At 53.1% G+C, this 12,150-nt stretch overlaps 2 protein-coding genes across 15 annotated transcripts in view; one reads left to right on the forward strand and one right to left on the reverse strand.

Moving 5' to 3' along the window:
- The window catches only part of DCAF8 (DDB1 and CUL4 associated factor 8), a 79,111-nt gene that overhangs the window by 42,274 nt on the left and 24,687 nt on the right, over positions 1-12,150 (forward strand). For 6 of the 11 annotated variants that reach the window (XR_011439109.1, XM_070267989.1, XM_070267987.1 and 3 more), the window contains 2 exons: positions 7,558-7,623; positions 7,809-8,155. Coding sequence is in view for 9 of the 11 variants with exons in the window: in XM_070267989.1 (XP_070124090.1) it covers positions 7,558-7,623; positions 7,809-7,832 (90 nt within the window). In the remaining 2 variants the exon portion in view is untranslated. Of the gene's footprint in view, positions 1-7,557; positions 7,624-7,808; positions 8,156-12,150 lie in introns of those variants that run through there. The other 5 variants (XR_011439104.1, XM_070267992.1, XM_070267991.1 and 2 more) reach the window with 1 other exon arrangement.
- Positions 161-10,600, reverse strand: PEA15 (proliferation and apoptosis adaptor protein 15). Of its 4 annotated transcripts, none has more exons than XM_070268003.1 (5): positions 7,646-7,729; positions 5,887-5,997; positions 3,701-3,874; positions 2,343-2,498; positions 161-2,192 (listed from the first exon to the last, which is right to left on the reverse strand). In XM_070268003.1, exons 1-5 carry the CDS (start codon positions 7,668-7,670, stop codon positions 2,128-2,130), a joined length of 531 nt encoding a protein of 176 aa, XP_070124104.1. In that variant the 5' UTR covers positions 7,671-7,729; the 3' UTR covers positions 161-2,127. The 4 variants fall into 4 exon arrangements, with proteins under 4 accessions (XP_070124104.1, XP_070124103.1, XP_070124105.1 ...); XM_070268002.1 differs by having other exon boundaries at positions 5,887-6,009; XM_070268004.1 differs by lacking the exon at positions 7,646-7,729 and adding an exon at positions 7,519-7,604.

The following is a 12,150-nucleotide window of genomic DNA, read 5'->3' on the forward strand; positions in this document are numbered from 1 at the left end:
GGAGATGGGGGAGGAGAGAGGTAACTATTAGGGGTGTTTTCCTGATCTCTGTTCTAGGCTGCAATGAGGGATTTGGGGGTAAATATTGCTCCCCCTCCCTTCCCAGTCATTCACAGCCTCCAAAATCTAATCATTCACAGAAATTCTAGAATCAATCAGGTACAGTACAATCAATCACCTTTATTCCAGGGTTAGAACAAGGCCGTGCACACTGCAGACAGAGGAGCACAGGATAGGGGCGATCTCACAGCAGTACAGGGGGTGGGAGGGCAGGTTAGTCTTTTTAGATTATTTTGCCTTACAGAGAAATCACTAGACTCTGCTGAAAATGACCCTGTCTCCCTTCTCCCATCTCATCATCTCCTCTCATCAAAGGAAGGCTCCTTATTCATGCATTCTCATTCTCTCACTCTTGCTCTCGCTCTTACATAACGTATCCTGACTGGAAGGACAATTCATGTTCACTCCCCCCCTCCCAGTTCTACAAGTCTCTCTCTCCTTGAGGGAGAAGCCAGACAGGGCTGGGGAAACTTGGGAAGGTCCTTTAAGGCAAAACTGGAGTAGTCGAGGTGTATTTGTTAAGGCAGGTGTCCGCAGCAGTGGCCAGAGGGGACAGGCAGGCTAGGCTGGGCTAGGAGTAGAGATTGCTCTCCACCCAGTCTGGCTTCTTCCCTCTTCCAACAGCCAGCCCTCCCCTCCCACTGAAGTTTTGCTCCCACATCCTACAAGCTTCTAACTTAAACTTTGTCTCAATAGTCTCTTGAAACTGCATGTGAATTTAAAGTTAAAAAAAAGTTTTCTTTTTTGTTTTGACTATGTAGCAATTTGACTCTGCCACTCCCTTCACTGTGGCATTCTCCTCCCACCCCCGCTCTGGCCTAGACAATAAGTTAATGCTAGACACCACAAAAAAGGGCAGACATGGCAGTGCGGGTTTAATATACATATATGTAGAATATATATGTACACACAGTTAGCACGGTCAGGATGGGGAGGAACATCTTGGGACAGGCAGGAGGCTGGGGTCACTGTACTCTAGTGATTTGGCTAGGTGTTCACAAGCCCAAGGCGCCAGGATATTGAGGGAGAGGGGTTACCAAGTCCCCTCATGGAATGAATTGGGGATCAGTGCAAAGGCAAACACTGTAGTTAACTTCTTTCTGGCTTGGAGTGTTCTAGACCAGGGAGAGAGGGAAGGTTGCCTGCAGTAACCACGTTGGGATCCTGTAGGTGGGGGCAGGATCGGAGTTAAAACCTAAGGATCTCATTTCCCAACCTCCCTAGGTTTGGGGTCAGTATGTGCAACAGTCTGAGCAGGAATAAAGGAGTGAAAAGGGGGGCCCCTCTCTTTGCCCCCATTCCCCATCTCAGGCTCAGTGGGGCATGCTCCCAGCCCAGTCTCTCCAGAGCAGAGGTGGGTGGAGGGTGTCTAATGCTGGGTGCTCCAGGGGGGTTGAACTTGGGGCCAGGAAAGGTTTCAGTGGTCATCTCTCATTAGTTCCCTGGCTCATACCCATCCTAGGCCCATGAGGGGAGCAAAAAAGGACCTGCTGGTGCCCAGGCCCTCCAACCTGAGGAACCGCTGGAAACTGGACTCCTCACCCAGTCCAACATGGGAGTACAAACACTGAACTCTGGCTTTTCTTTGCCCCTTCCAAGTGGGGGTTGGGTAGCCTCTTCACTTTCTCTTCCACTGCTTTCCATTAGATGGACCCACCTCTCCCATGCCTCACCCCTACCTGGGCTCCTCAGTGTAGGAAAATACAGGTCCTTTCGGCTCACACGCTTTTGAGATGTGGGGGAAGATTAGAGGAAAGGGAAGTAGGAGAAATGTGCCCATTTCTATTTGCATAGAAATAGCCTCCACCTCCCTCGAGTGGGGAAACTAAGCCCCCCCCCAGCCCCTGACCCCCATCCCCTCACAAGGAGGAACTAGATGAGCTAGACATATAGACAGACAGCCAGAGCGTGCGCACACGCACACACACGCGCACAGTAAGGGGGTTAGGACCAAGTTAGTAAATGGGTAGATTGGGGAGGGGGGTTGTCCTAGCCCCCTCCCCAGGAGGATGGGGGAAGGGAGTGGTCCGATGAAGGTCCAACCTTCCTCCTCTTCCTCCCCCTTGCTCAGGCTTTCTTCGGCGGAGGAGCCAATTTGATGATCTCTTCCTCAGAAGGCTGCCGGATAATGTCTAGGGGCAAAAAGGGATGTGTCCAGGGATGGAAGTCATGGGAGACACCAGGCAGGCCCATTGAGCATTAGCTCATGCTCCCAAAATTCAAGTACTCCAAGGATAATCCATGGAGGGGCAGAGGTGTATGTTAAAGGCATGGCCTCTTACCTTTGTACTTCTTGGCACTGGGGATACGGGTTAGCTTGGTGTCCAGCTCATCCTCCTCAGAGATCTTCAGAACGCGGGTTCTGTAGTCAACCACCATAGTAAGTAGGTCAGGACGGCGGGAGATCTCAAAGATGTGCTCAATGTAGGAGAGGTTGTCTGGAGGAAGGCAGGAGACTGAAGGTCAGAGCTAGGCTTTGGAGGTCAGCCTCCCCTACTCTACCAGACCAGGCTTCTGGAACCAAGACTGAGTTGCTCACATTGGTTATTGGAGCGGGCAACACTAGAAGAACGGGCTACTAATCCAGGAAGAGAAAGCTAAGGCACGAAAAATAGAGAACAGAGGACTGTTCCCAGGCAGGGCAGATTGCTGCTCAGTGAAGTTTCTAGATTATGAATTTAGAATGAGGGATTTAAGTTAAATACCAGGTCCTATGCTGAGGGGACGGGAGAATAGAAAAATTGACTTGGCTTCCAAATACCCAACACCCACCCTGTCCCTCTTCCACTTTTCTCCAAGTAAGCATCAGAAAGAATTTCCCAGAAGCACATGTGGGACTGGAGACGTGGAATCTCTAGACAACCCAGGAGATTCTGGGCCTAGTGAGAAAGGTAATTCTGAACGAGAGAAGGCACAGACAGAACCAGAAGGATGATCTCCATGGCTTGGCCAGTTCTAGGAGACTGCAGATGCACTGAGACCTCCTTCAGCCTCCCTCCCTGCTATCCATGCTCCAGTCAGATTAGTATCTCAGCAGGGCCCTCAGGTCACTCACCTCACCCATCAAATCCCCTCTCACTCAAGCCCCTCCACAGCACAGCTTTAATTTCCCTTTTCAGCCACTTCTGGATGTGCCCTGTGCCCATACCAGCCAAGCTGAGCAGGACCCCTGCTTTTCCAAACACACCAGACACTCCCACCTCTGTGACTATGGCCGTTTGCCTGGCATGCCCTCCTTTGGATCCTGCGTTTGACATCCCACTTGCCTTTCAGGGCCACGATAAATACTGATTCCTCCCTAAAGCCCTTCCCAGAGCAGTGGTCTCTAAAAGTGGCTAACAAAATGTTAGAACTTCTGGTTTTATTTTAAATTTTATCACTTTTAACCTCTATTTTAATATTTTATTATATATGTGATAATAGCACAGTAGTGTCTGAGTAACATTTTTACTGATGGGGGCATAGTGAAGAATGTAAAGACTACTACCCTGGAGCCCCTCTACATTCTTAAGAGCATCTCTCCTATCCTGCCTTGCCAGAGGAGTATACTTTGTGTGTATAGGAGCTCTGAACTCATCTCTACTGAGTGAACTGAGCCTGAAAGACTGATAGTAGGATGCCTGTCCCCCAGGCCCCCTACCTTTGTCCAGCTTGTTGTGGCTCTCCAGGAAGCTAAACCAGGCACTGCCAGTAGTGATCTCCTCACTCTTCTCACTGGGGATGTCCTCCTTGCAGGCAGACTTGAGCTGTTCCAGATCTTCAAGAGTGATGTTGTTGGTCAGGTCCTGGAGGAGGGTCCCGTACTCGGCCATGACTGGGGTTGGAAGGAACAAAGGGAGAAGAGGCTGAGCTTGAGTTTTGGGGTCTGGTTCACTCACTGGCACTACCTACCCCCTCTACCCTACCAGGCATGTGTCTAGAACTGCAGAGGGACCTAAGGGAGGTGGGACTAGACAGAAAAAAACTCGGAAGCTAGGGGCTAGACTGGAGCCTAGAGCGACAAGTCACACCTCCTTCCCCCCACCATCTTTTTTCTTTGTTTTTCCCCCTCTAACAGTATCCCTGGCAACAGCTCCCCTGACTGAGGAGGCGGTTACCATAGCAGCCTGCTCCCGACTTTCTCACCCACTGCCTCCAAGTTCCCCCCAGAATCGCCCCACCCACCTGCAACCCCTCCCCCTGTCAGGAAAAAAAAAAAAAAACACTCCAAAACAACAGGCAGGGAGAAGCTTGCTGTGGCAGTGAGAAGATAAAAAGAAGGGGCTGGAGGGGGTTGGTTAGAGCTCATGTGTTCTAGCTTCCATTCTTCCCCAGAAGCAAAGGGGTCCCTCACTTCAACTCCCCACCATCCCACTAATGATAGTCATTTTGGATGGATGCCTAGTTGCTTGGTCTAATGGTCCCCTGGCCCCTCCATGCCCAGCCCTGTATTCAGTTATAAGGGCTCGGGGGGTGGGAGCCGGGAGTGGGGGAAGCAATGGGCCACCCCCACCTTTGTGGAGCCCATTTTCTCCCTTGATCGCTGCTGGACCTCCACACAGCCCTCTTTCCTAGCCTTTGTGCTATGTCTACAGCCCCCGCGCCCAAGAATACCAAGCGGCTGGCTCTGGCCCCCTGCCCAGTTCCCAGGCTGGCTGGGTGGCAGGGGGAAGGGGTTTAAATGCAGCTTCGGGAGTCTGGCAGGAAGGGGGCTGCCACTCCTGCTTGCATCAACATCCAGCTGGCACTACTACCTTCAGCAAGACCTCCCAAAGGGGGCTGGGCAAGGCTGGATCTCATCTAGGCCTTCACCCACCCCATCCCTCTTTCTTGAAGATCCTTAGGTGAAAAGGTAGAGAACATGCAAGGCCCTCCTTCCACTCACTAAGACAAACTCTAGCGGTGAGTTTAAAAGGGATTTTTTTTTCACACAATGAGTATATATTTCTTTTATAATCAGAAAAGTAAAGGGGCTGGCTTGGTGGCGCAGGAGTTAAGTGCACACATTCTGCTTTGGCGGCCCGGGGTTCGCTGGTTTGGATCCCAGGTGCAGACATAGCACCGCTTGGCACACCATGCTGTGGTAGGCGTCCCACATCTAAAGTAGAGGAAGATGGGCATGGATGTTAGCTCAGGGCCAGTCTTCCTCAGCGAAAAGAGGAGGATTGGCAGCAGTTAGCTCAGGGCTAATCTTCCTCAAAAAAAAAGAAAAGCATTTTAAAAAGTAAGTTACATGGGCTGGCCCTGTGGCCAAGGGGTTAATTTCACACGCTCTGCTTCGGTGACCCAGGGTTTCACTTGTTCGGATCCTGGGCACGGACCCAGCACTGCTCATCAAGCCATGCTGAGGCAGTGTCCCACATGGCAGAACTAGAAGGAACTACGACTAGAATACACAACTATGTACTGGGGGGCTTTGGGGAGAAGAAGAAGAAAGAAAAAAAAGATTGGCAACAGATGTTAGCTCAGGTGCCAATCTCTCAAAAAAAAAAAAAAAGTTACGTTATAAACACTGGCTAAACCAAAGGGTAGGGCAAGGAGCTAGACGACCTTGTACTTGACCGAGCCTGCCCACAAATCACCCCAATAATGGGCTGGGAATGTGGCACATAGAAAGGGGCTGGTGGACACAACCCTGTTTTCTTTATTTCTGGCCTGTATGCAGGGAAACTGAGGCAGAAAGGCATGCCTGCTACAAAGTATGAGGCATGGGCCCAGAAGTCCCCATTCCCAGCCTCCTACTTGGACCAGAACAAACAAGCCTCCCTTGATAGCAGGCACTGTGACACACACACAATGAGCCAGGCGGCAGGGCCAGCACGACCCCTACAAGAAACAGGCACTTACAGGCACGCTCACTTGCACACCCAGGTGCAAGCAGACAGAAGGGCCCAGCAGTGGCCCTGCCAGGCTGGTACAGGAACAATGCTCTCTGACTGTCAGCACCAGGAACCGTCTCTGCGTTGAAATCTAGGTCACAGCAGCAGGCTCTGGAGCCCAGCCTCTCCCCCCCCCCCCCCGCCACACACACACTGATAATCCGAGGACAGAAAAGGTGGGATGCAGGCAAGGGGGACGGTGGGGAAGGGGTCCAAAGATGGGGATAATAATGAGCGGGGGGTGGGGGTGGGGAGTGGTGGGCTGAAAAGGGCAGCAAGGGAAGGAGGCGAGATGTCCCCAAAAAGACTCTGCCCCCATGGAGGCAACCCTGGGACCAAGCCCTCAGCTGGAAAATGGGACAGAATTTAGGGTCATCCTGCCCTGTTTTCACATGGAAGAAGAGTTTGTAAATAGAGATCCTGTGGGAGGAAAGTGTGTGTGTGTATGTGTACTCCCAGGAGGAGTTAAGATTTAAGGCTCTGAATCTAAAACACAGATTTACAGGGGAGGTGGGCGGGAAGGGATTAATGTGTGTGAGACACCCACCCACAAAGACTTGAGGGTGGGGGGCAGGTAGGAGCTTTCTAAGAGAGTGAAACAGATACATGGAGGCTCTAAGAGAAATGGGGGTGGGAATGTTAGAGCGCCAGGCTCCTACGTATGGATGTTGATACCTGGGTGTGGGCGCAGGTATGGGCAGGAGGCAGTGGCTGGGATCTGGGCATGTGTTTGGATGATCTGGTAATGGATGTGTACGTGCCAGCACTGGATGTGTGGCTCTGAGTGTATGTGGTCTGTGTGTTTATCTGTATCTGAACCAGCTGAGAGTATGTGTAAGAAGGTAGATAATCACAGGCTCACATCCAGAGAACAGAGGAAGGGTGAGGGGAGCCTACAGAATGGAGGAAGAGAGCCAGGGTTGGGAGAGGGAAGGAGACTGAGGCTGCAAAGGAGGTATCTAGTCGGGGGAGGGAAGGGGGGCAGGGAGCACAGAGTCCACGATGGGAAGGCTGAAGCCTCAGCTCAGTGGTTACCATGGCAACCGCAGTTCTAGGTGCCCCCCCTCAGTCGTCAGGACAATGACACCACTGGATGGGAGGGGTGTGTGGAGTGGTGAGTAAGAAGGGACAGACAGGATAGGAGTAAGGCCTCTGAGGGAGCAGGGAAAGGCAGCCTGGTTGCCTCCCTCCCTGGAGAGATCCCATTTGCCCAGGCCTGGGTGTGGTGGCAGGGGCCAGGGCAGGATAGTTTGGGAGGAATATTGGGAGTAATGAGGAGGGGGAATTTCCTTATGTGGAACTCAAGTCTCACTTATCACTGTCCCTGGGCTGGGCTGGCCATGGTGAGTCTTCACAGAAACCATGTCACTTCTCTCACCGGAGATTCAGAATTCCTTAGGGCCTGTGGAGAAGTCTCCTGCCCTCCTAGCTCTGAAAACTTCAGATCTCTGGAGAGCGCAGAGGCTGCCCAGGGAACACTGGGCAGCCTGGGCGGAGGCCATTCTTGGGACAGGATACCAGGGCAGGAACCGGGAACCGGAGCCGAGGCTGCCAGGAAGTCAGTCCCCTTCCCTCCCAGATCATTCTGTGCTCTGCTCACCGCTTCCTCACACCTTCCTTCCTTCCTCCTTCTTCCAAGCTGGCCCCCGACGGAGCCCTGACAAAGGTCAAACCAACTGAGGATGCTGGGGAAGAGGGGCAGGAGGTAAGGATCATTATATACTGACCTTCTAGGGTAGCAGTTGGGAGCATGACAGGTGGGTACTCCGTGGGCACTGGGGGTACTTTGAGAAGCCTAGCAAAATGGGATAACCACCTGTGGAGGAGGTGGCAGCACCAAAAGAATTTCTATGCATTTGACATTAATTCATGATTATCCCCTCTCCCTAGCATTTGGTTCCAAATCCTCGGTAAATTTAAGAAAGCCTGAAGATGAGGAGCTGCTGCCCCTCCTTGCCTCACATCTGTGACAGCTGCCTAACGCTGAGGGGTGGGGCCATCCCACACAGCTGCAGGGACCTGGAGATCCCTGCAAGGGGCAGGAGGGGGCTTGTAGGCACTCAAGTCTCTCAGTCTTGTTGCCTGGAGTTGGGGGTTGGGACGGGTAGTAATCAGGGAGAAACAGATGGGTGGGAAGGGAAGAGAGCAAGATTCCTATTTTAAATTTTATCTGTTCCCAAATTCAAGCAATCTTGTAATTCATCCCTAATTACTCCTTTAATATCATACTCAATTGACTTCTTGCCTTAGCATCCATTCAGCTTTGGGGAGGTGGGGAGTGTTTTTAGTCCTGTAATGAAGGAAGAAGAGGGCTCCAAGTCTCCAGAGTCAGCCTGGGAATGAGGGCAGGCAGGATACCTGGGCCTCAAAATGTTCAGTCCAAGAAGCAAAATCGGTTGCCCCTGGGCAGAGGGACAGGGCTAAGCCTTTAGCCCTTAGTTTAAGAGAAGACAGACCAGACCCAAGATGAGGGCATCAGGAGACACCTGGCATTGGATCAGGCAGGGCAGAGGAGAGCTGCGTGACGTGACGGTGGGGGGGGGGGGGGGGGGCCTCTGCCGCTCTCCACTCCTAGTTGTCTCTCCCTACTTCTATTTCTGTTTCTTTCCCATTTCTCCGTTTCTCATCCATTTCCTCTCTCCTTAATCTATCAGTCTCTCTTTTCCTCCTTTCTTTTCAGTGGCCTTTCATCCTATCCCACTTGATAGTAGCCATGAATACTTAGGACTCCTGGGTCTATGACTCAGTGGTCCCCATCTGAAGGCTCAGAGCTACTATACTGTTAGGAAGGAGTGAGCATCCCTGCAGTAAAGAGGTAGAGTGAGTTTGGTGGGGAGGGGCCTGGGTTGGTTGGCTGCATACAGGTTACTGATGTCCACCATTGCATTGTACATGAGCATCTGAAGGAGAGTGTGAGGGGACGGCATGGCAGTCTGTGGCCCTCTTCTTCATGCATGACAATACATGCACACGTGATGGGCACAGGTGTCAGGGAAGTGAGGAAGTAGGCAACCAGGGCAGCCGACAGCCTAGGGCATTTCTGGCAATTTCCCCAATGGAGTGTTTAACCACAAAGGGAAGAGCAATTAAAGCTAATCGCTCTGACAGCCTGGGGGCCAGACACATACTAGAGAAACAAAATATACATATTCAGCATGTTTCCCTTGATTCCCTGTGGTCTCACCACCAGGCTGCTTTCAACCTCCCTGACTGCTGAGCCTCTGTGGTCCATTCCCAGCACTCTTCCCACTCTTCTGACCATCTCTGTCTCTCACTTCCTCCCTCTCCCTGTCCCTGACTGTCTGTCCCTCTCTCCATGTGTCTCCCTTTCACACACATTCTCCTCATTCTCTCTCTCTGACTTGGGCTCCATCCTTGGCTGACTCATATTCATTCTTCCTTTTTCTCCCTCTCCCTTTCTTCCACCCTCTCCTCCATCCCTTGGCCACTCTTATGCCCAGGAACCAGCCACTCCCAGCATCCTGAGCTCTAACTGGACCCAGCAAGAGAGGCCACCAGCAGCCCCTACCCTCCCTACTCACCCAGTTTCAGAACACCAGGCTCACTCGCGCTCAAGATCCTCTCTCCCTGTCCTAAAGTGAGACCAGGATTTTCTCCCATCTTTTCCCCTGTTTTAAAGAAGCACTCAAAGTCCAGGGCTGGGAGAAGATGCCCAGAAAATTAGGGTGGACTTGGGGACAGTGGCCCCCACTCAGCTATCCTGCTAGACTGCTGTTCTTCCAAGACTTGCACATGGGAGGCAGAGGGGGTGAGGTGGGGGTTGGACGTGTAGTGCAGCAACATTTGTGATTTGCTGTATGCGAGACGATGTGTGTAAGAGTCACATGGGTGTGTGTCACTGTGTGTGCTGGTGTGTGTCTTGTAGGTGTGTGTGTCCCTGTCAGTTTTGACATGGATTATATGAAATAGGGGTTTTACAGTTAGCTACTTCACTTCTCTACACCCCCAGCTCCTTCCTCCTTCCCTCCAGACAAGCTTTCGCCAATCCCACCTCTTCCCCAGGTGCAGAGGGCTAGGATGAGGGCACATGGTGCGAGCGGCCAGGTTTGAGCCCTCGGAGCAGGGGCGGCTGCCGGAGGAACTGAGGCAGGGTTGGGCCGGGAGACCGCCAGCCCAGGAGAGTCCGAAGCCAGAGAAGGGGAGGGAGGGGCGGGAGCTGGCCCGGCCGAGCCGGCTGGGCGGGAAGCAGGCTCCATCCTAATCCCCAGGCCCCGGTCCGACTCCAAAACTGCCGTTCAGCCTGAAATGGGCGGCCGAAGCCACGCCGCCTCCAACACACCTCGGCACTCGGGACTCACCGACACATACCGAGCCCGTGCGGCCTGACACAGAGCGGACCCGTCCGGGGCCCCCGCTCCCCATCCGGCCCCGGGCGTCCCGGATCGACGCCCCTCCGAGCCCAGACTCCAAATCTGCCCCCTCCCCGCGACACATCTCCTCTCCGCCCTCTCACCGCCTCCGGGGCTGAGCGCTCAGGGCGCGGGCACTCCGGTGTCCCCGGTTCCTGAGCAGCGTCCGGAGCCTCCTCCTCAGCTCCCGCCGCCGCCGCCGCCGCTGCCGCTTCTGCCGCCGCCGCCGCCGCCTCTTCCGCCCGCGGAGCCCGAGCCCGAGCCCAGCGCCGCCTCACCCCACCCGGCCGGCCCGTGATGTCAGAGCCGGGGAGGGGCGGGGGGCGGGGAGCGGCAGGAGGGGGAGGGGAGACAGCCGGGGGCTGGGGTTCTGGAAGGCTCCTGGGATAGGGGACAGAAGTGGGGGAGGGCTGGAGTAGGTGCGCTGCCTCTTCCCTAAACCGCAAAACCCAATTCTCAGATTTCTTTCCCAATGGGACACTCCCCTCCCCTTGTGACCTTTCCATGACCACAGCAGCTGGGACCATGGGATGCACAGAGTGAGTTAGGGTTTAGGGATTTGGAAGGCCTTTGGCCTCTGGGTCCGCTTAGACTTGGTATTTGGAAAAACCTTTTTCCCTCCCCGTATGGGTTAGGGGAGCTCAGACTCATCCACATTGGGGGATGGGGTTAGAAGCAGGGGTTGCGGGGAGAAGCAACACGGGCCTCCTTCCCTTAACCTGGAGCCATGGATTCTCTCTCTCCAGGAAGATGCTAGCGGCCCCCTTGTGTTCCTCTCACCTTTCCCAAATATACCACCCTCCAGCCTTCCCCCTCCTATGATGTAATTTTATTTTCTGGGGAGAAAAAGAGCAGCAGTGAGCTCAGCATGCAAATATAGACAACTTGCAAAGCCACACTTAGCTCTGTCTCCTAGCTCTGCCCCTCTCCTCAGGCCCAGCATGGCAGCTCTCACTTCCCCTCAACCCCAGGGACTTTCCTCCCCCAGATTCTCAGCCAGACTGAAAGAGGGAAGGAAGAAGTGGGGAAGCATCTGTTTTTACCCCCATCTCCAGCCTAAGAGATCCCACCTCAACTCTGGCAGAGTCTGGCCCTGGGAAGAGGTCTGAGCTCCATCAGTGTTTGTACCACCTCTGAGAACCCCCTGACTTCACACCAGTTCCCACCTGGCAGAGACCCCTCAAGAAGCCTTAGCTGAGCCCCTCATTCCTTGAGTCTACACTGTTCCTCCAAGAGGCTCAGGCTCAGCTCCTGCTGCTTTTGGGTTCCACAGCCCTTCTCTTTGTTCTTCATCATCTCCTCTCCCAGTGCACCCTGTCACTGCTCCTTTGATAGTAACACACCCTCGTAATTTACCTTTGTATATATTTCACTTGTTCTGTGTTGCAGGGCCAAAAACAATTTTGTTGACCCATCTTTGAGACTCAGAGAAGCTAAACGACTTCTCTACAGCAGTGAAAGGTTCAGGTCTCCCAGAGTCAACCAGGTACAGGGGACCTTGGCTTCATGCTGGCTCTACTCCTTTCTTGGGCAGGTTATGCCCTTGAGCCTCAGTGTCCTCGCTGGTAAGATGGTGACACCAATTCCCATCTTAGAGAGGAGTTCTGAGATTTAGAAATCATCAGTCTTCTAGGGCCTCGCACAGATGGGTACTTAAAACATGGGAGCTATTATTTAGTCCAAGGCCTTTCACTGACCTCTGCTAGACAGTAGGCTCCATAATATTATTATACTGGCCCAGTGTCCATACATTTATTACATGGGTCCAAGTTGGATGAATACATGGTTTCTACTTTATACTCCTGTCACCTTCTCTAGGAACACTCCCTGGATTTGTCTGTAGAGGGTGAAAACTTCTCTAA

The sequence above is a fragment of the Equus caballus genome, chromosome 5 (genome assembly GCF_041296265.1).
Source record: "Equus caballus isolate H_3958 breed thoroughbred chromosome 5, TB-T2T, whole genome shotgun sequence".
NCBI lineage: Eukaryota > Metazoa > Chordata > Mammalia > Perissodactyla > Equidae > Equus > Equus caballus.